The sequence below is a fragment of the Leuciscus leuciscus genome (assembly GCF_965113295.1).
Source record: "Leuciscus leuciscus genome assembly, chromosome: 4".
Taxonomy (NCBI): domain Eukaryota; kingdom Metazoa; phylum Chordata; class Actinopteri; order Cypriniformes; family Leuciscidae; genus Leuciscus; species Leuciscus leuciscus.
The window spans coordinates 16,366,617-16,393,145 of NC_138728.1; the positions used below are offsets into that span (position 1 = coordinate 16,366,617).

General features: G+C 37.9%; 1 protein-coding gene across 13 annotated transcripts in view; it reads left to right on the forward strand.

The window, feature by feature from the left end:
• Positions 1 to 26,529, forward strand: part of cacna1c (calcium channel, voltage-dependent, L type, alpha 1C subunit) — a 129,975-nt gene that overhangs the window by 89,734 nt on the left and 13,712 nt on the right. For 4 of the 13 annotated variants that reach the window (XM_082168621.1, XM_082168624.1, XM_082168625.1 and 1 more), the window contains exons 4-32: positions 1,602 to 1,741; positions 2,372 to 2,511; positions 3,128 to 3,289; positions 3,387 to 3,589; positions 5,260 to 5,363; positions 6,547 to 6,719; positions 9,855 to 9,945; positions 10,904 to 10,930; positions 11,363 to 11,523; positions 12,622 to 12,847; positions 12,935 to 13,136; positions 13,228 to 13,348; positions 13,447 to 13,561; positions 13,812 to 13,932; positions 14,777 to 14,846; positions 15,145 to 15,277; positions 15,411 to 15,540; positions 15,634 to 15,693; positions 15,833 to 15,939; positions 17,158 to 17,245; positions 17,375 to 17,482; positions 17,659 to 17,711; positions 17,818 to 17,964; positions 18,310 to 18,511; positions 18,656 to 18,814; positions 19,420 to 19,530; positions 20,541 to 20,624; positions 24,427 to 24,474; positions 26,224 to 26,361. In XM_082168621.1, coding sequence (XP_082024747.1) covers positions 1,602 to 1,741; positions 2,372 to 2,511; positions 3,128 to 3,289; positions 3,387 to 3,589; positions 5,260 to 5,363; positions 6,547 to 6,719; positions 9,855 to 9,945; positions 10,904 to 10,930; positions 11,363 to 11,523; positions 12,622 to 12,847; positions 12,935 to 13,136; positions 13,228 to 13,348; positions 13,447 to 13,561; positions 13,812 to 13,932; positions 14,777 to 14,846; positions 15,145 to 15,277; positions 15,411 to 15,540; positions 15,634 to 15,693; positions 15,833 to 15,939; positions 17,158 to 17,245; positions 17,375 to 17,482; positions 17,659 to 17,711; positions 17,818 to 17,964; positions 18,310 to 18,511; positions 18,656 to 18,814; positions 19,420 to 19,530; positions 20,541 to 20,624; positions 24,427 to 24,474; positions 26,224 to 26,361 — 3,624 coding nt within the window. Of the gene's footprint in view, positions 1 to 1,601; positions 1,742 to 2,371; positions 2,512 to 3,127; positions 3,290 to 3,386; positions 3,590 to 5,259; positions 5,364 to 6,546; positions 6,720 to 9,854; positions 9,946 to 10,903; positions 10,931 to 11,362; positions 11,524 to 12,621; positions 12,848 to 12,934; positions 13,137 to 13,227; positions 13,349 to 13,446; positions 13,562 to 13,811; positions 13,933 to 14,776; positions 14,847 to 15,141; positions 15,278 to 15,410; positions 15,541 to 15,633; positions 15,694 to 15,832; positions 15,940 to 17,157; positions 17,246 to 17,374; positions 17,483 to 17,658; positions 17,712 to 17,817; positions 17,965 to 18,309; positions 18,512 to 18,655; positions 18,815 to 19,419; positions 19,531 to 20,540; positions 20,625 to 21,231; positions 21,316 to 24,426; positions 24,475 to 26,223; positions 26,362 to 26,529 lie in introns of all 13 variants that reach the window. The other 9 variants (XM_082168615.1, XM_082168623.1, XM_082168620.1 and 6 more) reach the window with 6 other exon arrangements.

Genomic DNA, 26,529 nt, shown 5'->3' on the forward strand with positions numbered 1-26,529 from the left:
TAAATGTAATTTTTAGATGTGTGTGTGTGTGTGTGTGTGTGTGTGTGTGTGTGTGTGTGTGTGTGTGTGTGTGTGTGTGTGTGTGTGTGTGTGTGTGTGTGTGTGTGTGTGTGTGTGTGTGTGTGTGTGTGTGTGTGTGTGTGTGTGTGTGTGTGTGTGTGTGTATGTATGTTTGTCTGTCACTGTAATGGATTGCTGTGGTGTTGATTGCGCTGATGACCGAGGGCTCTTGTCAGTAATTGAGCTTAATTAATTTAAGAGCCTCGGATTGATTCCGGATCTCAGAGTTTAGTGTACAGTAAAGTAGGTGATAACAGCATCATTTAACCCTGTTTTTAAAGCAGCTGGATTTAAAATGTGATTCCACACAAACTAAACACCATTCTGCTCCTGTTCAATATCTGTTGAAAATCCGTCATTATTAACACATGTTTTTTTTAGTGCAAATCCATGTGTTGATGTTTTTTTTATTTTGAACTCAGAATAATTTGAAATGATCTATATAAAGGTCATTATATATTATTATATAATATTATAACTATATTATAACATTAGATATAAAATTAACAGACACATTTATTGGACTCATTAATTAGCTGCATTTGCTAAAGAATGTGTTACCTTCGTGTTAATTCTTTTTTTTATTTTATTTTTAGTTTGTGTTAAAAAAAGGTTAAGAAGTGACTAATGCATTTTAAATGTAATCAACATTTGGCTCTGTATACTAGTGTTTCTGTTACTAAGAAACATGTTTTTCTCATCTGAATTAAGTGGTTTTGATTCAGAGTGCAGCTCTGCAGTGAATCATCTACATGTGTTCAAAGTTTTAAATTGACTAGTTCCTTAGAATTAAGGCTTATCATGATGTTCAGTCCACTATCCCCTCCACAAAGGAAATTGCCAGCAGAATTTGTAATAAAACTCAGCTACAATGACATTTATGGTAATATCCAAGCTAATGTTCTCCCTTCTGTGTGTAAAAACTATTTCGACCTTTATCTTAAGATTATCTTCTTTTTTTTTTTTACTGAATTTATAATGGTCTAAATGTTATTTCTGAGCGTAACAGTTGAGCTCTGTCTTTTTAAAGTCTCTTTCATTATTATTAAAAATGAATTATATCATTTATTGCAATTTTGAATATTTTTTTTCCCAGCAAATATTGATATGAAATCAATATGATCAATTATTCAATTGATGGCCTTCATTGAAACAAATCACGTCTGAAATCCCTTTTTTTTCCCACAGTCCTGTAGCTCTAGACACATCCTCAGAGATGAATGTCTGTGTTTTGATTCTCACAGGAAAGTTGGGAGACAGTCAGCAAAGACTGAAATTCATCTGGCATTTACAGACGCAGCATTTCTGCTCTATAATCCACTTGAACACAGTGTCTCTGGTGCAGCGACATTCTGTGTTTGTGCTTGTGATATCTGTTCTCTTCTGATAGGCCTGATCTGTAATAAAATGTCATGCAGACAAATGGCTCAGTACATTTTCTGATGTTGGTTCAGAGCTTCGGGCGGCTTTACGTTTAAAGATATTAGAGATGATGCAATTAGAGAACTAATATCCTCTTTCTCTCTGTTTTGTCTGTCTAGGAACGGGTGGAGTATCTCTTTCTGATCATTTTCACGGTGGAGGCGTTTCTGAAAGTTATTGCATACGGGCTGCTGTGTCATCCTAATGCGTACCTGCGGAATGGCTGGAACCTGTTGGATTTCATCATTGTGGTGGTAGGGTGAGTACAAGAACCCCTGTTGTAACCCTTGAGACACATATGGATGAGTGAGTGTATGGTTTGAGTTATCATGGAAACATCACACATTTTAATAAAGAAGAATGCTTTTTATAATGCGTCAGTGTATAGCATTATTGCGTTTGCACATCTGATATAAAAGCTGCGCACAGATTTGGAAAATAATATATAATAAGCTGTAGCTGAGTCATAATGCTACATATATATTCATCCTTTGCCCCCATCTGTCTCAGATGACAATGAGTGACCTTTATCTGAACATACAGTTCATTTCCAGGACCTGCTGAAAAAAGTTTTTTGGGGGGATTCCCAATAAAAAAAGTCACTCACACTAAATGTCTGAATGTCATTTCTGAATGTAACAGTTAAGTTTTATGTCTCATTCAAAATAGAAAAACATCTTAAAATAAAATTAAAATCTTCAATTCAAATGGACTTTTCACATCGGAAAAAGCTGTTTTATTTTGCATGATGCTGCATCCTGAGTTAAGTCAAGATTGCTATAATTTAATGACTTAAACGACAAATTACTTTAATTAGTTAAAATATTTTGAAATCTGGAATGTAAAATGATAATGAGTCAGTAACTTCCTCTTTCATTCTCTCTTTCAGGCTCTTTAGTGCAATATTAGAGCAGGCCACTAAAGGAGACGGTGGGACTTCAATGGGAGGCAAGGCTGCAGGGTTTGATGTAAAAGCCCTGCGAGCCTTTAGAGTGTTGAGACCTCTGAGACTCGTGTCTGGAGTACCTAGTGAGTACACACACACACACACACACACACACACACTCTCTCTCTCTCTCATCTGATGATTGCTGAGTAAGTCGTTCATGAGTCAGGGCTGAGAAACGGAGAGAACATGAATTTAAATGTCTTTTCTGTGGGAGGATCTGAAACGATTCTACCAAATGTAGATTCAGTAATCACAACCCAGAAATTCAGAAGTCAAAACTCTATTAAGCTGTTGTTATCAGCAGGTGCAAGCACAGCTTTTTATTGTTATGTAGGAAAATCCATTTCCTTTTTGATTGCCAAATTTGTCCAGAATGTATCTGTTCATTACCCGTTATTATGAGTCTCTCTGGAATACTTCTGTTTAGGCAGTTGCTTTATTCTGCAGTCAAATGTTTTTTCCAACACTTCAGTATAATGACTGTTAAACTGTACACTGTAATTGACCATCCATTTAACCTGTTCTGGCTCCACTTCACAATGAGATTCCTGATCATGATCAGCTGACTGATCTTATTATTGATCATATTCAAAGTATTAACAGTTACTTTGCACTTCACTCATAAAACAAAGAAAACCATCCATGAGGAAAATGATTACTTAGAGGTTTTTTTTAGATTGATTTCCTTGGTTGCAGGTTTACAGGTGGTGCTGAACTCCATCATTAAAGCCATGGTTCCCCTCCTGCACATCGCTCTGCTCGTTCTGTTCGTCATCATCATTTATGCCATCATTGGCCTCGAGCTCTTCATGGGCAAGATGCACAGAACCTGTTTTTTCTTCAAAGATGGACACAAAGGTCAGGACTTTATCTTTAGCATTTGTTCCTCCCTTGTTCTAGTCATTAGCCCCTGGTTTTCACCCAGATAAACTGACAAAATCCTATTTTCGTTCAGGTCCTATATCTGAAGAGAAGCCAGCCCCCTGCGCCCCAAACTCCGCCCATGGACGACACTGCTCCCCGGCCAACTTAACGCAGTGCATGATGGGATGGGAGGGTCCAAATGACGGAATCACAAACTTTGATAACTTTGCATTTGCCATGCTGACTGTGTTTCAATGCATCACGATGGAGGGCTGGACTGACGTCCTGTACTGGGTGAGTCTGCTCCAGTAACGGCACACCACATCTTATGATTGTACACATGAGCAAACATGGTACAGTTACAGTGAGGTAGGGTTAGGAATATTTCCCAGTCTTTTAAGTTCAAAATCATAAAGGAACCCTATTGGAATTTCTAAAGGGAATCCTAATGTAACACAATGTGAATGTTCTCATAGGATTTCACACAAAATCTAGGTATTTTAGAACATACAATTGTCAATAGGACTATAATGATTACCTGCAAGATAAAATGCATAACATTTAAACTATTTAGATGCATAACATTGAAAACCATTTTCATTATTATGGATGGACATTCTGAGTTTCTGATAAAGATCAAATAAAAATGTTGTAAGAATTGCAGATTTTAAAATCTGCATTCTTAATTCCAAATAATAATAGAAATTCTATGAGGAATCCTGTACACATTATTTTACCATTTTGTGTATTTGTTTATTTGTTTGTTTGTTACGGAGTCCCTAAAGGGACATGTGAAGGACAAAAATATGAGATGGGAGGAAAAATTATTTGTCAACTTTTGTATTCCCCCGTGAAACTTTGCGTTCACTCACTTAACATTTCTTGGGGGAACACAATACATTTGCGAGAGAACGCAAAATCATTGATAAATAATTTTTCCTCCCATCTCATATTTATTTCCTTCTCTTTAGGGGCTTGATAGTTTGTTGCATTTATTTATTTATTTATTTATTTATTGCATATATTTATATGTTTGCTTTTTTATATCGGTTTATATTTGTATTAGTATTTTTTTTGTTTTGTTTTTGGGCTAGGTGGGTGGTGTGTAGGTTAGGGCTCAACAACAAGGCTGACTACTGTCCAGTGCTGCTTTGCCACTGAAAATCTTACATTTATTGATTTTGTACATCCATTTTTATACTTAAACCTTTGGTTACATTGACAATTATTCTGTACATTTTTCACCAAGATAAAGTTTTCAATTTGCAGAAATAACTTACTAAACATCAGTAAGAATGTGTTGAAGACTACATCTACTAAATCAGCAATATTTTGCATCATATGACATTATTTTCCAGCAAAATAGTTTTTATGAATTTATGAAGCTATATTATAGCTGTATAATTTCCAGTGTGTTACACTTTGCTTTTTGTAAAGAAAAAATAATTTCAGTGCACTAATTATTAGTAAATTATTTGTTAATTATTTGATAATTTTAGTATATAATCAGTATATTTCTAGCAAATATATAAAACCATTGCTAAAACTAAACAGTGAACATTCTTGTATGGTGGAGACATTGAAAATGTTTGCAAGGGAAGTAAAAATCAGGACTACTTGCCCGACTCACTAGCCTTTTGAGCCCTGTGTGTGTGATTATATCACTGCTGATCTCTACAGGCCATCTATACTGTATCGCAGTCTTCTGCACTCTCACAGATACTTAAAGTGATTGACGGTTTTCCTGATGACATCCTTTAACACAGTCAAACAGACTCGGCTGAACATTTCTCTCTCTCTCTCTTTCTCTCTGTTGAAGATGCTCTATGCTTCATGGGTTTGCTTGATGTTTTGGGTTTCAGAGGGACAAGCATGTGCTGTTCACTGCACGCGTTTCTGCTGACTGTCTTCCTCTTCTCTCCACTCTTCTGTCTTTTTTTCTAACTGTCCCCTCCTCGTCTCAGATGCAGGATGCCATGGGTTATGAGCTTCCGTGGGTCTATTTTGTCAGTCTGGTCATCTTTGGATCCTTTTTCGTTCTAAATCTGGTTCTGGGTGTGTTGAGCGGGTAAGCATTGTGTGCTGAGTGTGTGTGTTTTCTGTGGACAATACAACAAGCTCTGACTGAACCATCCAACATTTATTTTTTTCTCAAAGCACTGGGATTGAGCGAGCCACAGAGGGTTTCTGTAGCACTGTCCATGTCCAGCAGACACATACTAATCGATCATTCATCCCTCTGTACCCCTCCATCCATCCATCCCTCTCTCTCCCCATATTTCAACCCTTTCCTCCATTCCCAGGTCAATGATGCTGTAGGGAATTCCTGGCCGTGGCTTTATTTTGTCACTTTAATCATCATTGGCTCCTTTTTTGTTCTTAATTTGGTTCTTGGGGTTTTAAGCGGGTAAGGGACACTCATTCATTCTCTCTCCATATTTTTTTCTCTCTTTCTAACTGAATTTGTATCCTTTGTCGGAGAGAGTGTGTGTGAGAGAGCTCTGTGTCTTTTTCTGTTTAAAACAAATGTAAACAATGAAGGATCAGAGGCGTTTTGTTTCCTTTTTCTCTTTCTATAAAAAATGTGCCCAAAAGTCAAATCAGCTTTGACCCTATTGAATTAAAATTGAATTGAATTTTCTTATTGAATATCTTCAATAAGATTATTCTTGTTGAATATCTTGTTCTGTTTCATGTAAGAAATACACTACTGTACAAAAGTTTGGGATCCGTAAGATTTGTTTTAAAGAAATTGATACCTTTGTTCATCAAGGATGCATTACCTTTATCAAAGGTGACACAAAAGGCATTTATAATGTTGTAAAGATTTCTATTTAAAGTAAATGCTGTTCTTTTGTGCGGCACAATGTTAAACTTAAAGTAGCACAACTTTTTTTAACATACAAAATGTTTCTTGAGCACTAAATCAACATTTCTGAAGGATCATGTGAAACTGAAGATTTTACTGGAGTAATCACTGAGAGTCATTTTAAAATATATTAATATAGAAAGCAGTTATTTGAAATTGTATTAATTGTAATATTTTACATTATTCATGTTTTTACTGTATTTTTGATCAAATAAATGCAGCCTTGGTGACAAAAACTAGTGCATATAGTGAACTAGTGAATACCAATCTATGCTGACTTTAATCACTTTTATAATATTTAATTGCACTTTTAAAAATAATTCTTTAATTCTTAATTCAGTTTATAGGATGGATATTTAGCAGAAGTCTCTCCTCTTTTCAGAGAGTTCTCTAAAGAGCGAGAAAAGGCCAAAGCTCGCGGCGATTTCCAGAAGCTCCGTGAGAAGCAGCAGCTGGAGGAGGATCTAAAGGGCTACCTGGACTGGATCACGCAAGCGGAGGATATCGACCCCGAGAATGACGACGAGGGACTGGATGACGACAAACCTAGAAATCGTAAGTACAAAACAGGGAAGCACCAGGGTAGGGAATTGATCTGCTCTTAGTTTGTTAGAATCTGAGTTGTTTGCGAGAACTTTTGTCCATGCATATTTAATATATTAATTTTGAAATCAAACATTGAAATGTTTTAAGTGTTCCAATGATTGCTTTAATATATACTTAATCTGAAAATACTTCCAAATCTATATATATCTACATGAAATATTTTTTCTCCTTTATCTCTGGCCCTTCATGCATGCTCAAGGCCTGACATTACACAGCAAGGCTGATGTACATTCTTACTCTCTACATATGCAAACAACCCGGAAATATTAGAAACACTGTTGATTTTGGGTAATATTCTCTGAAGAAACAAATTTGCCTATTGGCTAGTTTTCTGTCTCTGTTTTCCATTTGAAAATAAACAGCAGCTCACCTTAAAAGATTAACTGTGCACACTGATTGCCAAGTTCTAGAGGACAAAACCTTTGGAATACGTTCATCCTGCTTAATGAGACAGATATAAATCATTAGCTCATATTACTGTATACTGCAGACGAGAGTTCTCCATCAGAAACTCACCACAAACCAAAACTCAAAGGGATGTATGGACGTGCTTGTGCTTGTATGTGGACTGGCTTTGCAGTCCTTATTAGGGATAAAAGCAGCAATCAGAAGCGGACCAAACCTCCTTGTGAGGATATTTCAATAAGGATAACAATTTCAGAGAGGATCTTGATAGTGATCTAGATCAAGCGAGATGTCTAAAAATGCCAGTTTTATGCTGAGGGTTTGTTTAGAGTAATTATAATTCATCTATGTTAAGGATAACAGATGTGAACGATAAGTTCTTGCAGGGATATACTTTAGTGTGTGTGTGTGTGTGTGTGTGTGTGTGTGTGTGTGTGTGTGTGTGGGTGGGTGGGTGGGTATTTGGACTTTTTTCATAGCCTGAGATTGTGTATTGAGATTGTGCACTGAGATGGGAAAGGACTTTCACACACGTACAATATATTCAGATATACTCTAATCCACATGCTGACGCACATCTAGTGGCACAAAATAGAACTGCACCTCATTAATGCAACAAATTATTTGTGTGTTTTGTATGAACAGCAAGGGCGTAGATTTGGTTTGAACATTGGGGGGGGGTTGAAGTTTGGGTATGCCTCCTTTTCATGTGATCATGGTATAAATATTGGGGGGGTTGTAATGCATAGATTTAAATATTGGGGGGGTTATATCCCCCCCAACCCCCCCACAAATTACGCCCCTGATGAACAGTGATGTTTTATGTTAAGTGTTGGGTGTGACTGCAATGATAAATGTTCAGGATGGAGAGGACTGGTGGCGTCTCTCTCTCTTTCAGTGTCTGAATGTGTCTGTCTTTGACTGTTTGAGTCTTGCTCTGTTGTTTTCAGGGAAGACTCATCGTTTACAGTACATCCGTGGAGCGGTGAAGAAAAAAGCGGCTCTGCTTCGTAAGGCGTGTGCGTCTCAATAGCAACCACGGTTTACTTTTGCGTCTGCATGGCAAAAGTGCAACAAGCCTCCCAGACCTTTTATACTGACCCCTAACCCGTCCTCACCCTCAAATCTGGGTACGGAGGGTGATGGGGACTCCCTTCTCAGTTCTTTTAGATTTCTGAATGATGATGATGGGCATGAAGATCTGAGAGTTTTGAAATTTGGACCCACTGCTCATTTGGGGTGGTAGAAGTTTTTTCTGTTTGAAATATCTGGACTTTTAGCATGTTATTGTTTAGTTTTTTTTTTTTTCTCCAGGTATTTTAATCAGAATCAGGTGCTTTGTATTACATTTCAGTCACACATCAGGCTCCTGTTCTGATGTGATCTGCATGTGATGCCCAGACAGAAACAGTTCTGCTGTGCACACCACGGTCCAGATGGTTCTGACTCTGAGATTGTGGTTTCTCTTTGACAGCCATTGTGAGACGTTCATAGAGAGATAGGATGCAAAGTATTGTGGACATTTTTTTTCAGACTCAAGTTGCTTCTCCCCATCGGTCTACGCTAGATTTGCATTAGTGTTCGTTATTTTTATATCTTTCATAAAACAAGACGAAAAAATGACAAGAGTAACAATCATTTCCATTTAAAATACATAAATTTTCAAAATACCTCATCAGTGTATTAATGATGCAATGTCACTGTTCGACATCTGTAATCCTCTCTCGGAATGTTCGATCAAACATAATCCCATAATCCCATTTCCAAGGTTGGTGTATTCTGGTTGATAATGTGTTTTTTTTTTTTATCTGAGAAATAGAATTAGAAAAGGTCAGAGCCAATGAGAATGCAGCATGGAATTTAGATACCCTGCTTGACCCCGCCCCCTGCGCATGTTAATGAGATGGAATTGTTGGCCTGCATGCTGATTGGTAGATTAGCACTGTTTTGGCTGGCAACAGAATCTTTTACATGACATATTTGGGTAAGTTTGTCAAACTGTTTTTTGTTTTGTTTTGTTTTGTTTTCCGTTTTTTTGTTTTTTTGTTTAAGGCCTAGTTTAATCAAGATCGATTCATAGGTTCAACACCCATAAAACTATACTAAGGTATAGTATGTTGTAAGTATGTGTCTGTTGATGAAGTGTGGTATTTTATTTTTTGCAAGCACTTTCATCTTAATCATGGTTCATCTTAAACGTTGAAGGTCACATCTGAGCATGGATATGGGTGAAAAGTTGGCTTGGATGTTATAAAGAACTGGCACAGTAACAACTATATTTGTATGTTATGATTTAGTTATTTTTTTTAGTTTTTTTTCTGTGGAAATTGGGATTATTCTTTTTTATACTGACAACCAGCTTTGTGATGCTTGCAGCATCATATACAAAATTAGCTAGTCTCTGTTTTTCAGTGAAACTGCACTTATCACAAAAATAGTGAAGAAAATACATTGTGATTATTCACATTTGACATTTAGTAATCAAATCTAAACTAATCTCTGCTGTCAAAGTGTAAGTAAGGGTTCTTTACAGGTTGGAAGTCAGTTTCTTGTTTGTCAGCGCGTGTGTGAAACCAGCCTTTGATGAGCAATGAGTATCGTCTTTACTGGTAATTCATCTCTCTCTCTCTCTCTCTCTCTCTCTCTCTCTCTCTCTCTCTCTCTCTCTCCCTCCCTCAGTGAGTATGCCGGCCAGTGAAAATGAGTCAGTGAACACTGATAATGCTCCAGCTGGAGACATGGAAGGAGAGACCTGCTGTACCCGTATGGCGTAAGTCTCCACAGCATTCCATTCATCCTCTTTTCTCCTCTTCCTTCTATTCTCCTTCCTGATCATCTCCTCAGCTTTTCTCTAATTCCTATATTAATTTTGCCCCATGTTCAATCCTCTTCAGACATATTCTTTTCAGTATTCCGACATTTACAGAAATCTCAGTTGTAAGGTTGAGCTCTAGTTTTAAACGGAGTCCCAGGTTTTTGGCAGTAAACTGGCAGGCGAGGTCAGCATGGCCCAGTGGGCGGCTCCTGGCGCTCCCGTGATCTTCAGTGTCGTTTTCTCTCTGTGCATCTGTTGCTGTTGTCTGTTTTCCAGCTGATCTGCCCTGTCAGTGATCAGTGTTTTATGTCACAAACACAGATAGGAACACAATAGCCATAATAGTTATTATATATAAACATTCCCACAGATATTGAAAATTGTTCACAGAGTGAATCGATTAAACAGTTAAATCAGAAGAACTGTTCAATTACTCACAAATGTGAATACAAAGTTAAACGGAACAAAAATGTATTCCCGTAAACTATAAGTCTTTCCTGAAAACAACATTTGTCAAGCCAATGCATCACACTAAACCAACCTGAAACAGACCTGTTGATATCTATCTATCTATCTATCTATCTATCTATCTATCTATCTATCTATCTATCTATCTATCTATCTATCTATCTATCTATCTATCTATCTATCTATCTATCTATCTATCTATCTGTCTATCTGTCTATCTATCTGTCTATCTGTATATCTGTCTATCTATGGGTGTCACTCAGTTGCTCCTGCTCATCATCTTTTGTTCTACATGGGGGGGGGGGGGGGGGGGCGCTGTAAGAGTGATGATGTATGAGCAAGCCCACCTGACTGTCCCCCCAGTTCTACTGTCTCTGTGGAAACACTGTCCTTCATGATGTCGTGTCTGTTCTGAATGTATAATACATTCTGTTTTCCATTCCAGAAATAGGATCTCCAAATCCAAATTCAGGTTAGTACATTACATACCGTCTGAAGGCGAGGCTGCCTCTCATATATATATATGTGTGTGTGTGTGTGTGTGTGTGTGTGTGTGTGTGTGTGTGTGTGTGTTTGTTGTGTTTTGATGCCAGTGTTGTGTTTTGATCATCACGGTTGCCCTCTAATCAGTGGCTGCATATCCATTAACAAGTTCAGAATTATTTCAGACTTTTGTTTGCTATAGATGGCAAAATAATTCAGAGCAGCAGAATTTCCAGTCACTGCCAGTTGAAACACAAATAGTGTTATGTTTATAGAAAGTGAATTTAGTGAATACTGAAAGGATATTTATCCCAGCTGGTAAGAATTGCAGGTTGAAGAATCATTGCACATTCTTTGAATTCTGCACTTTTTATATTACATTCTTCTCTTTGTCTCTCTATCTCTGTCTTTGTTTTTGCAGTCGATATTCACGCCGGTGGAATCGGTTATGTCGGCGCAAGTGCCGCGCAGCAGTGAAGTCAAACGTGTTCTACTGGCTGGTGATTTTCCTGGTATTTTTGAACACACTTACCATTGCCTCAGAGCACCACCAGCAGCTAGACTGGCTCACCAATGTTCAAGGTACTCAACGTTACAATACTGTACATATTTCAAAATACAATACTAAAATACTGTAACTATTGAAAAATAAAACAATGCAGCTTTGAATGGTCAAATATTTGTCAAAATGTATCTTTGATAAACTGTACTGTAATTAGTTTAATTCCCTTTGGCAATGCTACTTTTTTTGTTCCGTGTTCCAAAGCTTTCCTGTAGCTCAGTGGTAAGAGCATTGCGTTAACAACGCAAGGTTGTGGGTTCGATCCCAGGGGATTGCACATACCTATGTATTAATGTATAGGATAATGCAATGTAAGTCGCTTTGGATAAAAGCGTCTGCCAAATGCATAAATGTAATGTAATGTCTCGTATCACTCTACAGCAGGAATGGGCAACTTCAGAGGGCTAAAGAGCCACTGTCCTGCTGAGTTTCTAACCCAAGAAATAGCATTCTTGTACTTGATTGGCTTGTTCAGGTGTGTTTAATTTGGGTTGGAGCTCAACTCTGAAAGTGGCCCTCCAGGTCCGAAGTTGCCCATCCCTGCTCTACAGTCTCTTGGAGCTCAGCAGTGACCATCCAGTCTCATTAAACCCTGTCAAATGTTGTTATGTGATTGATCTCAGAGCCTTGGTTTGGTCTATCTATATTAAAAGATGTTTTGAAATGTCTATAAACAAAATGAAAAATACTTGTCCGACCAAGGCTGATCTGTTAATATACAGTAATATTGTGAAATACTATTACTATTTAAAATAAATTGTAAATTTTAAATAAATTAAATGAATTTTTCAGCATCACAACTCCCGTTTTCAGAGTCACATGATACTGATTATATGATAATATGCTGATTTGCTGCTCAAGAAACATTTCTTATTATTTTTATTATCAACGTTGAAACCTGTTGTGCTGATCTAATATTTTTGCGGAAAACCATGGTATATAGAAAGTTCCAAAGAACAGCTTTTATTTAAAATATAAATATTTTGTGATATTATTAATGTCATTTCTGATCACTTTAATGTCTCCTTGCTGAGTAAAAAGTTTTAATTTCATTAAAAAAAACGTTTGCATTTGTATAAATCTTAAAGTGAACGGATGTGTTGTTTATGTGCCTACAGATATCGCCAATAAGGTGTTGCTTGCTCTTTTTACCGGTGAGATGCTGCTGAAGATGTACAGCCTGGGCCTACAGGCCTATTTCGTCTCCCTTTTTAACCGCTTCGACAGTTTTGTGGTGTGCGGTGGGATTCTGGAGACGATCCTGGTGGAGACGAAGATCATGTCACCCCTCGGCATCTCTGTGCTGCGCTGCGTACGTCTGCTCCGCATTTTCAAGATCACCAGGTATGTGTTCGAGACGTGTGTGTGTGTGTGTATGTTTAGCTAGTTGAGGTGTGTGACTTTGTATTAATTCTGACTGTCCATTCTCAGGTACTGGAATTCTCTCAGTAATCTGGTTGCGTCTCTACTGAATTCGGTGCGTTCGATCGCGTCCCTGCTTCTGCTGCTCTTCCTGTTCATCATCATCTTCAGTCTGCTTGGAATGCAGCTCTTTGGTGGCAAGTTCAACTTCGATGAGACCCGACGCAGCACCTTTGATAATTTCCCCCAGTCTCTCCTCACCGTCTTTCAGGTTCTGCCACAGTTTGAATCACAGCACACACTCTCTTTGTGTCATTAAACATGACCCATTCATTTGACATGAATTTATTTTGTGATTGTAGATTTTGACCGGTGAGGACTGGAACTCTGTGATGTATGATGGCATCATGGCGTATGGAGGGCCCTCCTTTCCTGGCATGCTTGTCTGCATTTATTTCATCATCCTATTCATCTGTGGAAACTGTATCCTAAAATAACCCCCACCTGTTTAACACAACATGATGTTTCTAATATTATAAAACTGATAGTTCTTTTCTTGGACGTTCCTGAACTCTAAACAGACATCCTCCTGAATGTCTTCTTGGCCATTGCCGTGGACAACCTGGCAGACGCCGAGAGTCTGACATCAGCACAGAAAGAGGAAGAGGAGGAGAAAGAGAGGAAGAAACTGGCCAGGTTCAGTGACTCAGTTCATATAAGTGCAGTGGTTTTAGATGGTCTGAGGGCCTATAAAACCTTCCTATGAGAATTTCCTGTCTCTCGCTTAATGAGCTCATTAAGGCTGTATCGGTTATGACTTCATTAGGAAATGAAGTATCATTTTACAGAAGTGTTTTTGCCCCTCTGAAGAGCTGTAAATACAGGTGCTTAGTGGGATGGTAGAGCTGCACACACACACATTTATGACGTGATTTCTGTCTTACAGAACGGCTAGTCCCGAGAAGCGCCAGAACTCTGAGAAACCACCTCTGGAGGATGAAAAGAAAGAGGAAAAGATTGAACTAAAATCCATCACTTCTGATGGAGAGACACCAACTGCCACCAAGGTCACTAGCAAGAGGCAGAGATAGAAGCACAAAATAAAGCAATAATAGGAATATAGTGCACACCCTAGAGTGGAATCAAAAACATGTTAAAATCACTAATGTTCAAATTATTGTTTGGATTAATTGATAGTCCCAGTAGTACATTCTGAAAGCACCAGACACTGCATTTATATTAGTTTCTGAATATTAAGACGGTAAAGGAGAAAGTTAATTAACATAAAAAATCAAAAATGTTATCCTCATTGTCTATTATGTGAAGAAAAAGAAAACAGATCACACACAAATACGCAGGCATTTACATTTAGATGAACAGGGACTTTTTGTATCCATTAATCTATTACTAAGATAATTATTCCAAATATTTGTCTAATTGTGTTTTTTGGGGATTAATTCACATTTTCCAGTAATTTGGGCGAAGAAATAATAATAATTTTAATTATAATATTATTATCTCCAAAGGCAAATCTTTATTCTGTTCACAGCCTAGAGTGACTTTTAGACTTTTAGTGTTTTAAATGGTGGCAACAGCAACATGATAAATAAATGACACAAATGTTCAAATCTTTGTTTATTGTGGAAAAAATGACATACAAACCATACACACATTTACAGATGCACTGGGACTTTGTAGTTGTTCATTTATTTGTAATAATTAACTCTTCTAATGAATAGTTTTTTTTTATTATTATTCTTTTTACAGTAATTTGTTGGGTAAAAAAGTATTTATAATATTAATTAATAATAATATAATATTATTATTAATAATCATTTTAAAATAATAGTATTAATTGTATAATCATTAATATTATAACATTTTTTAAATGGTTTGCTTCTCTGATTTTAGATCAACATAGATGAGTACACAGGGGAGGAGAACGAAGAGAAGAATCCATATCCTGTGAATGATTTCCCAGGTGTGTTAAAAGAAAGTGTTAAAAATGTATTTTTATTAAAAAAAAGTAATTCCACAGAAGAGCCCAGGCCTGTTTTATTCAGCTCTGGGAGCTCAAGATGTGAATTGTTTTTCAGTTGAGAAAAGATGATCTTCTCTTTACGGTTGATTTCCCGGCCCATGTCACCTTCACTAGATGACGTGGGTCATTAGAGTGATGCAAAGACTTCTGTTGGACTGTTGAGGAATGATGTGTCTGATGCAGTTAGTGGATACTTTTTTAAATTTTTTTATTCTCTTTTGTTTGTTCTTTTTAGCAGGAGCGGAGGACGAGGAAGAGCCAGAGATGCCAGTTGGTCCTCGTCCACGTCCACTCTCCGACATTCAGCTGAAGGAGAAAGCCATCCCCATGCCAGAAGCCAGAGCTTTCTTTATTTTCAGCCCCAGTAACAAGTATGAAATGCACATACACACACACCTATAAGACCTTGATTTTCAGTGGGCTATGTCGCTCGGTATGTATTCTACAGTCCACATTCGAAAATGTCTCTCAAACCCAATTTTTACCTCTCTCTCTCTTCTGTAGGTTCAGGGTTTTGTGTCATAAGATTGTAAACCACAACGTCTTCACCAATTTAATCCTGTTCTTTATACTGCTGAGCAGTATTTCACTGGCAGCGGAGGACCCAGTGAAGAATGACTCATTCAGGAATCAGGTACACGCAAACACACACTGACATATACATCGTGTTTGTAGCGCTGCTGTTACGAGGCTTTGATATGTGCGTCTCTCTCTTTTTCTCTGCTAGATTCTAGGCTATGCAGATTATGTGTTTACAGGAATCTTCACCATAGAGATCATATTAAAGGTAAATTTACATGTAAAGGTAAATGTGTCCTTGTTCATTTCATGCCAATAATATCTTTCCTACTATAACCTTCTCATGAGTTTCTTTCATACTCATCTAATTCCTCGCTGTCTCTCCATTTGTCTGCTCTTCCTCTCAGATGACAGCGTATGGAGCGTTCCTACATAAGGGTTCATTTTGTCGAAATTATTTTAATATTTTGGATCTGGTGGTGGTCAGTGTGTCTCTGATCTCCTCTGGAATTCAGTAAGTACTTTTTTCCAAACTAACTGACAAACTAACCAGTACTACTGCTTCTCATGTCACAAGTAACCTATCCAGTGCAACCCTTTTTAATATCTATGTCCAATCAAATGCTATTCAGTTCATGTCCAGCCTGTAACAGCTGATCCACTGGAGGCAAGTTGTAGAACCCAAGTGCAATTTATTAGTAATCAAAACAAGATCAAACGTAAAATAAAGGAATGGCTTAAACTGAAACTATTTAAAATCTTTTAACTATTTTCTTTTTTACTGGTTACTATTTCAAATTGGTAATTGAAATAAAACTTAAAATAAAAGATAAATAATTGATGGAAAAAACTTTAGCCATTTTTGAAACTCTTTCTAGAACATTGCTAGGATTTTCACAAAAATTGAACCAGATCATCTTCAGACCATGCCAACAAAAAAATGTATAGTCAAATCACTCTCAAATAATGCGTCAAAATGGATGCGAAGCTATATCTCCGCAACTCTTTAGCGTATTCAGATCAAACCTTATGTGTTATGACAACCATGATCTGAGGCTACCTGCACAGATCCACCTAGTGGTCAGATGAAGAAAAAAATGCCTATTTTTGCTTATAACTTCTGAACAGTTTAGCCAAAAAAAAAATCCAAAACTTTTCTCATGTCGGCTATTTTAGGTATAGGCCATTTCGAATTTTTATGACCGCATTGGAAATCAAAAATGATTATAAAAAAAATGTTAATAAAAATTATAATAGTTTACAAATAATGTTAAAATAAATAACACTGGGCAAATAAAGATGCTGTCTGTTCCAAATTTCTGGCACTAAATTAATTAGCATCCTTTGGTAGCAGATCTGCAACGACATTAAATCTAAATTAAAACTAAATCCCGACTGTAAATGAGACCCTGTTGCTTACTTTCTATTTATTTATTTTTTTCAATTTTTTTCTCTCTCTCTGGGCAAGATTATGTATATATTTAAATGTATATTTTAATATTAATTATTATAAAACAAAACTTTTGACTCAATTTATACATTTAATCTATACATTTAAATGGTCATATCCAGTGTAATTAAGATTAATACGGAGTTGAAAGGGGAAATGCATTTCTTACCTCCCCTGTTGTCCGTGGGAATCTGCGTCTCTGTATAGTGTTGTGTGTAGGTCACATGATCAGTAATTAGCCAGTCTGATTGATGGTGCTAAACTGTGTGCTGTGATTCACAGGTCAAGTGCCATTAATGTAGTGAAGATTCTCAGAGTGCTGAGGGTATTGAGGCCCCTGAGAGCAATCAACAGAGCCAAGGGCCTCAAAGTGAGTCTCTCTCTTTTTTATTCACAGAAAATTTGCACAAAAAACTGTTCAGATGACTCTGACCAATGCTTTCCATGTATTGTGATTAGTAAAATGTATTTTAACTGAGAGCTTTATTTGCGTCCACAGCATGTGGTCCAGTGTGTGTTTGTAGCCATCCGCACCATTGGGAATATCGTCATCGTCACCTCTTTGCTGCAGTTCATGTTTGCCTGTATTGGTGTTCAGCTCTTCAAGGTAAGTTCTGCTGTCTCTCAACACACACTTCGGTAACAGAGCGAACAGGTTTATACATTACAAATCTATTTCTCTATAGAGAACATAAATGTTCCAGCACAAAAAACCCAGCTGTTGTGTTGCATGTGCTGTTCGGCACATTAGTCAATGTGTGTAAACTAATGTTTGTTTTCTAGGGCAAATTCTACTACTGCACAGACACCTCTAAACAGACACAGGCCGATTGCAGGTAACGTCCCTGTGTCTTTGGATGCAAAGATGTACATTTACAGTTAAAAAACTGCTCAAAGCCAATTCATACGTATGTATGCACTGTGTGTGTGTTTGTGTTACAGGGGGTCATACATATTGTACAAGGATGGGAATGTTGGGAAGCCAGAGAAAGCTCTGCGTTCATGGGAGAATAGTGATTTCAACTTTGATGATGTCCTGCAGGGAATGATGGCTCTGTTTGCCGTGTCTACTTTTGAGGGTTGGCCAGCGTACGATACACAAACTCACGGACACTTACTCATATGCTCACAGACATACTTCACATTCACTATATATACATATATCAAATTAATTCAGCCATGGTGAATATATATATATATATATATATATATATATATATATATATATATATATATATATATATATATACTCTCCAAGGCTGCATTTATTTGATCAAATTTACAGTAAAACAATTATATTGTGAAATATTATTAGAATTTAAAATAAGTGTTTCTATTTTAATATATTTATTCAAGTGAACAGCCTGTAATAAAAAATAATAATTCAAAACAGTGATTCAAAACACTGACAGGAACTTCTCTGTCCTCCCACAGGCTCCTCTACAGAGCCATTGACTCCCATACAGAGGATGTTGGGCCGATCTACAACTACCGGGTGGTCATCTCTATATTCTTCATCATCTACATCATCATCATCGCCTTCTTCATGATGAACATATTTGTAGGTTTCGTCATTGTGACATTTCAGGAGCAGGGAGAGCAAGAGTACAAAAACTGTGAGCTGGACAAGAACCAGGTAGACTGAGGACAATAAATCGAGTTTGGTTAAATTAATGTTTTTGATAATGGTTGAAATGTATAGTATTTCTTCAGGAATACAGAGAGTGTTTTAAAGTGTAACTCTGATTATATATGTTCGTCTCTGTGTGTGTGTGTACAGCGTCAGTGTGTGGAATATGCCCTGAAGGCTCGCCCCCTGCGCAGGTACATCCCCAAGAACCCGTATCAGTACAAGGTTTGGTACGTGGTGAACTCCACCTACTTTGAGTACCTGATGTTCACTCTCATTCTTCTCAATACCATCTGCCTGGCCATGCAGGTCAGTACACTCAGGAACCTAACTAAAGCCCCTTTCATACAGAGATTCCGGAAAATACACGGATAAAGTGACCCGGGATTTGACCCGGGTTCGTTTGATTTTGGTTCATTCACACTGCCAGTGATTTTCCGGAATCAGAGAGTGCGTTCACACACAACCCGTAAAAATCCTGTAAAGACACGTGACATCGATATGACTTGTAATCTCAGCAGCGTCTTAAGTTTGCTTATGAGCTGCGATCTCCACGCTTGTGCATTTCTTTCTCTGATTCGATCATAAACTTGCGCATTACGTACCGTTTCACAGCTGGTGAACGATCCCGGCTTCAGCGCCATCACATACGACACGGCATTATTACGGCTCTTGTTCACACAATGTGCGTTCCGGGACTGAACACGGCAATGTTACTAGGTCCCGACCCGGCATCGATGCCGGCATAAATCCCGGGTCGTGTTTGTGTTCACACAGAAGGCGTTCTGGCAATTTGCCGGCAATTTGCCGGGATCATCGCGCTGTGTGAAAGGGGCTTAATGCATACAGACAAATACACAAATCCTTATCTTTAAAAAAATATATATATATTTGATAAATTTTGTTGTTTGCAGCATCATGGTCAATCTCAGTCCTTCAACAAAGCCATGAATATCCTCAATATGTTGTTCACCGGCCTCTTCACTGTGGAAATGATCCTCAAACTCATCGCCTTCAAACCAAGGGTACGTCCTCACACATACCTTGCTTGTTTTTATGTATTATATATTACAAAAAATTTCAATTAAGTAGTGAATTTAGATTTATTATTAGACTTTTGTGACCATGAAATACTCAAAATCAAGTCTTTAAAATTAAATGATATATATTTTTTATATATCAGATTTGAGATGATTAGACTATGAGCTATTCTTAATACAGATGTCCCAGCATGCATTGTTTAGTACTTTATTATCAGTGCTTTTGTGTTCTTTTGCTGTGTGCCATTTAATAACCAATTTTTGCAGCTGTCCTCCAGGCTAGATGTTTTCTGTTCATTTGCTTATGTTTTTTTTTTGTTTTTGTTTTTTTGTTTTGTTTTGTTTTATCAAAAATGCAGTTTATAGTGGATAACTCTGCTTATCACCAGAAATGTCACATTTCACTTATTTACCCTATATGGCTTTAACTACAATAACTAGCTTTGCCCCAGATGATGACTGAGATAAATGTAATGTAAAATGATAGTCTCTCTCTTCAGAAATGAGTTACATCGCCTGCCTTAAGACATAGAAAGCCAGTAATTCTATCAGTTAGTGTTTAAATAGCTTTATTTCTTGCATAACTTGGCAGCCATTTCCAGTCCATTAAAGGTTTCCTGCCCTATTAAGCACAAATCAAATATTGTAAAGATGGTGTCAGTAGAGATGCCATCCGCTCAGAATTACTCACAGGAAGAAGCAGACGTGCTCTCAGAATTCCTCTAGCGCTATGAAAGCCATCTTTTCCCAGTATACAAGAGCATCAACACAATTCTAAGAGCATTTTCCTGTGGAAATGGATATATTTAATCAGTAACTTCCTGAAAGTCTGGATGAGCTGATTTTGTTGTGCTGAATTGTGATTGGCTAACGAGCATTTGGGATGTTGACTGTGCTCATGCATCATGGGTACGGACAGCGCTAGTTATGGTCAATTCTGCCTCTCTAACTGCCCTCTCTCACCCCTCACCCCACCTTCCCCTCGTCCTGTGTAGGGTTACTTTAGTGACCCCTGGAATGTTTTTGACTTCCTCATCGTAATTGGCAGCATTATAGACGTCATTCTGAGTGAGATCAACGTAAGTACATCGCCACCTCTCTCTCTCTCTCTCTCTCTCTCTCTCTCTTTTCCCACCTCCTTTTCTCTCTTTTGCTCTCCTGTCCATCTCTGCTGTCTTTCATTCCCCTGTGCTTCCTGCCATTCTCTGCTCCTGCTATCTCCTCCAACTCTTCATTTCCTATTCCAATGGCAAGATGGCTTCTGTGGCAGGTCGCCCTCTGGTGGTGAGAGGTTTATTTAGGGCACACAGCGCGCAAGAAAACGAATGGTTCGAACAGGAGCGTTTTTCAGTAGGCCAGTGAAAGAGAGAGAGCGAAAGTTTGTATTCATCTTCCAGGCCGTGATGTATATTTTTTTTGCTGTAACTAACAGTCACACCTGAACTAACCCAGGAGTCCCGGCCATTCTTTTCAGGGTGGTTTTGATGGATGTTTGACTGCTGTTGTGGAGCATGACAGGTCCCAGGTCATCATGGGATTCTCTGATTTCGTTTTGATTTCTTCACACCCGTCATTTGATTTTATGATTTTTTTTCTCATGTCTTCTGTGAGTTAAATGTTCATGTGTAACTGTTTTCTTCCTTATTTTCTCCTCTCTCCTTTTCTTTTTCATTTTTTTCCGTCCAGCATTATTTTGTTGATGCATGGAACACGTTTGATGCCCTTATTGTAGTGGGTAGTGTTGTTGATATAGCCATCACAGAGGTTAACGTAAGTAATCTCTCTCTCTCAATCTGCCTGCCTGCACCCCCATAACCCTCCCACACTAACAAAGATGGAGTTGCTTTAACCCTCCACCCGCACACATAGGCATGAATGACCTTGTATAGCTCTCAGGGTGATATATTCTGGCTTCACAATCAATATTCAATCAAATTGTTTTGCCAATCAGTTACATTAAGATGGATGGTCAGTCTTATCAATGTTGCCCATAATTCAATAAATTCTGATAAATGTTTTGCTGTTGAATCAATTCATAAACCTTCAAACTCATTTGGACAGAAGAGCCCAGATTCTACTCAGAAAAACTGTTTCTCCCCTCCGTAAATACTTAATTTATATTGTCAACCCATTTAGATCTGGTACAGACTTGTTGCATGTGTGTAAACAACAAAAGTGCATATGAGGTCAACATTTTTCTCTTTGAATTTGGGCCGCATTCAAATGTGGTTTTAAATGGGAAACTTGATGTAATTCTAGTAGATTGGCTGGGTTTAACCTGAAATCATCACTTGTAAAACGTCAAATTCATAAAAATATTTGTTTATAAATCCGTAGTTAAAACTCAGACAGCACTTTATCTTTGCCACTGTTTTTATTTACAGGTACACTACCTTTCAAAAGTTTGGTTTGGTACTCAAGAAATATTTCTCATTAATATCAATGTTGTAAACAGTTGTGCTGCTTAGTATTTCCGTGGAAACTGGGATGTTTTTCATGAAAAGAACAGCATTTATTTGTAACTTAATAAATGTCTTTACTTTAACAATTCAACAAGGATGCATTAAATTGGTCAAAATTTAAAGTATTACTAAAATATATATATATTTTTTTTTAAACTGACCCCAAACTTTTGAGTGGAAGTGGTTTTATCTGTTACTATTTATTAGAAAAAGTTATGAAAACATATTCTCCATCTTCTGAGAACATCAAGCTATATGAATATGCTTGACGGTAGATGAACATTGACTACAAGACTACAGGTCCATGTGTTGATTTTTTTTTAATAACTTGAGTTAAAGATTTGGGCTCTTTGATCAAAAGGAATTATTGAAGGTAGTTTATGATTGACAGCAGTTGTGCCGGAGATATACCCCCTGTTTTGCTATCCACACATCCATTTCAGCACTGACTGGGTTTGATTTGGTTGGAGTTTTCTCTTCATCCAGCATCTGATTTGATATAAATTCATGACCTTTGTCCCAGCATTGTGTTTGGATTGTTTGTTTTTTCCCCCCTTATTTTCCTTTGAGAAAACTCTGAGCACTTTTTTCTCATGCTTCATTAACCCGTTAATTAATCTGATTAGTGATCTGAAATGAAACTGATGAATCCGTGCTGATAGCCAGTCCCTCCTCTCAGTGCTACAAGGAGATTAGAGTGAAACCGGACGACTCTGTTCTCCCTTAGAAAAGCGTTAATGTAACCCCTCCTCCCCCTGAGGCCGCTCTGCTCCTCTCAGTGCTTTGTCCTCCCTGCCTGTTGGAGGCGCTGTCTGATTCGCGGTGTCTGATTGGACAGAAGCGGGGGGTGGAGAGATGGGAGTGTTTGCCAGCTCTGTCTTGCTGACGATGCCACATTGCATCCTTCTCTATGAATGCTTCTTCTTTTCTGTCTCTCTGTTCTGCATTTTCCTCCCCTTTTTCAGTGTTTTTTTCTTCTGTCTCTTCTCTCTTTCTTCTTTGGTACTCTTGTACACCCGCATAGCATTCTGTGTAGGCCTGCTCCCTGTGTCATTAGCTGTTGGCTGACTGATACGACCACAATCACTGACGTTAATTGGCTAAAACGCATTTCAGAAAACTCCTATTGACCAACCAAGGGGAATCTCATGAAATGTCCTGATTGTATTTTACCTCAAAAATTATATTATAATAAAGAAAATTAAGGCTATTTTTTCATTTATTCATTTATATATTTTCATTAAAGCATAAATAAAATACATCAAATACTACCTCCAATTTATGTTTACATTAAATATTTATTTATTTAGAATTAATACATCTAAAGTTTATTATTATTATTATTGGGGGAAGTGGGTTTAAATGTGCATAAATTAAATACAACATGCATAAGGCAAATACCACCATGGTTTATGTTTAGGTTAAATACTAAATTTATTATTTAAAATAAATAGATCTAAAATTGGGTATTTTGATTTAGTTGATTGATTGGCTGTCATTGGCTGTTTGATCTAGTTGATTGATTGGCTGTCATTGGCGGTTTGATCTAGTTGATTGATTGATTGATTGATTGCTTTTGTTTGAAAATATGAACAAACCATTTATTTTCGTGAGATTCACCTAATAATTGAATTTATCATTGAGTGTCAGCCAGCCGATGGGCATGATTGTAACCTCCAGGGGGGCAGCGCTTACCAGTGTGTGCCAAATCTCTATACTTGTGCAATGTGAGATAATATCTGTGATATGGAGCAGTCCTCTGAAAGTGGCTCTGTGTGGAGATTTGAATCATGGTAACTGTCTCACAGATGCACATTTGGAACAAGTTATACCGTTGACCCAATTCTGTAATGTGTGTGCTACATGCATGGTTGGGGTTGCCAGATCCTCTGCAGTTCTACCGCAGCAACGTCGATTAAATAATCGAATTGTCATTGCCAATAAAAACATGAAAATAATGTAAAGACAGTCATTCCAGCCTATCGTGGCACTGCAGAGGATTTAGAAATCAGTCTCTCTGCATGTAGAAATTCAACACACACCTACATACAGTCACACATACAGTCACCCACTGCATCACACACACACCGTGATAGACCTTATGAGAGATTCTTGACTCGGGTCGTGAGAGATGTCAGATCTGTGCATGTGTCTGCGTGTGTCACCAACCCATCCTCCAGTCTGCGGCTGCAGAACAGCGTATGGCTCCTCCTCACACGGACCATGTGCTGTAGCCCCTCAGCTGGCAGAAAGACAGATGTGCTATGAGGCGTCTCCCCTGCAAAAGACCCAACAGATGTACCTCAAAACACACTGACGGACACTTTCCCACACATATTCCCACACACACACACACACACAGGTGTACAGTGGGTGGTTGGCGTTGCTATAGCTTTCATCTGTCTGTCTTTCTTTAAAGCCAGCTGACCTCTCCTCCTCTCCCCCCTCCTCTGTGGTAAGACCAATGGTACGGACCAACGGTAACCAAAACCCCACCTCTCATTCCACCCCATCACCTTGTCAACCTGTCCATCACCACCTGTCATTCACCACGTGACTTCGGCATGAACGCACGTGTTCTCTCTCATCACTGTGGCATTGGGCAGGCACGTGTATATGCTGGTAGTGTGTCCATTGCCTCGACCTCTCCCCTCCCCTAGGCTGCGATGCCTGTCATTGGTGCGCTGTAGTCACCAGGTCATCGCTCTCTTTGTGTGTGGTCCAGTGTCGGCCTCTGCTGGTCAGCTCTGATGTGACAGTTCACCATCTGTGTGGCAGAGCTCTGAAATAAGCAGTGGGCTTGTGAAAAGACGATTTCCTGTGCGATGTCCACATGCATGAAGCTTTTTCTCAGTTTTGCTTGGTTTGTTTAATGTGTTATTACAGGGCATGTGTGTGCAGATGTAGGCATTAGACATTTTTAGAGGTGCACTGAGTAATCTTTTTGTGTTGTGCTTACACTGACACCTAGTGGTGTGGATGCATCAAAGAATATCAGTAAAATGTTACCAACAAATGCCATTGAAGAAATGCACGCTGTCATGCATATCAAATATTAACAGGGGTCTTGTCAATATTTGGTTGGTCAGGGGATTTCACAATGGCAAGAAATACAAATTCTATGAGGTCACCCTCTCCGTGTAAAATAAAACCGCTTTTTGGGTATGACTACTGGCTTTATTCTATATAACTGTTGATTTACGTGATTATGATTTTTTTTTTAAAACTACAATTCATTTCTATTTGTAAAGCTATTATAATGAGAAAACACTGAGTGCACCTTTAAAACAGCGAGCAGCAATTTTATGTATATATTTAGATATATAGACGTAAAATGTAACATTTTAAAGGGTGAACAAATGACTATGCCCATTTCCGCCACATGAGGGAAAAAAAGTCACGTAAATCCTAATTATGACATAAAAAGTTCAAATTAGTCAGTTATGAAATAAAAAAATAAAAATCGACATACTAAGTCATAATTATGAGAAGTGATAATTATGATGTCATAGTGACCGTCATTTTGACTTTTGTCAGTGTTGATCATAATTATGACAGTTTATTTCATAATTTCAACTTTTTATCTCATAATTATGACTTGCTATCTCATAATTTAAAAATGTCTGGTCATGATTAGGTCTTTTGATCTCATATGACTTACTATCTCCTAATTTGTACTTGTTTTGTCATAATTATAACACTTTATGTCATAATAATGACTTACCAAAGTAATAGTATGATGTTTTTTTTAGTTTTTTTCTGATGTGGCAGAAATGGGCTTCCATATATGATAGATGTTAAAGGATGAGATAAATGTTACGCCTGTGGTTTAGTGTCTGTGTTCTAATATCACCTGTGAAATACAGTGATATGCTTCCATGTCAGGTTAGTGCTGTAGGGTATGTATTATATTTGATTAGCTGGAAAGATTATTACTTCAGGAGTGTTGTGCATTGTGGTGGACATCTATAAATGCTTTGCATCCATTTGGAAAATTGTCATTTTTTCATAAAGCCACCAGACATCCTATGTGTCTCTGTAGTGTGCTATTGGTGGAAGTGTTTAACATGCTGCAGTAGACATATTAAAATTGTGTGTGTGTGTGTGTGTGTCACCTTGAATTGTTCTTGGTGGTGTACAGATGGTTGAGTGTATTTGTGTGTGTGTGTGCCTCCCCATGAACACTCATATGTTTGTGTCTGTCATGCTGAAAAAGGGACTCCAAAACACTGAAGATAACGCCAGGATCTCAATCACGTTCTTTCGGCTGTTCCGCGTGATGAGGCTGGTGAAGCTCCTGTCTCGGGGAGAGGGCATTCGGACGCTACTCTGGACATTCATTAAATCCTTTCAGGTGAGAAGAATGAAATTAGGCTGCATCTTTTTGTGTAACTGTACTGTGGTCCAGACTTTGTTAAAAAAAAAATTGTTAGTGATTAGGAGTGAAATGAGTGAAAAGGAGCATTTTTCTGCTATATTCCTGTATTTCGTATTTGCTTTGTATATTTAATCTCTCCTTTTC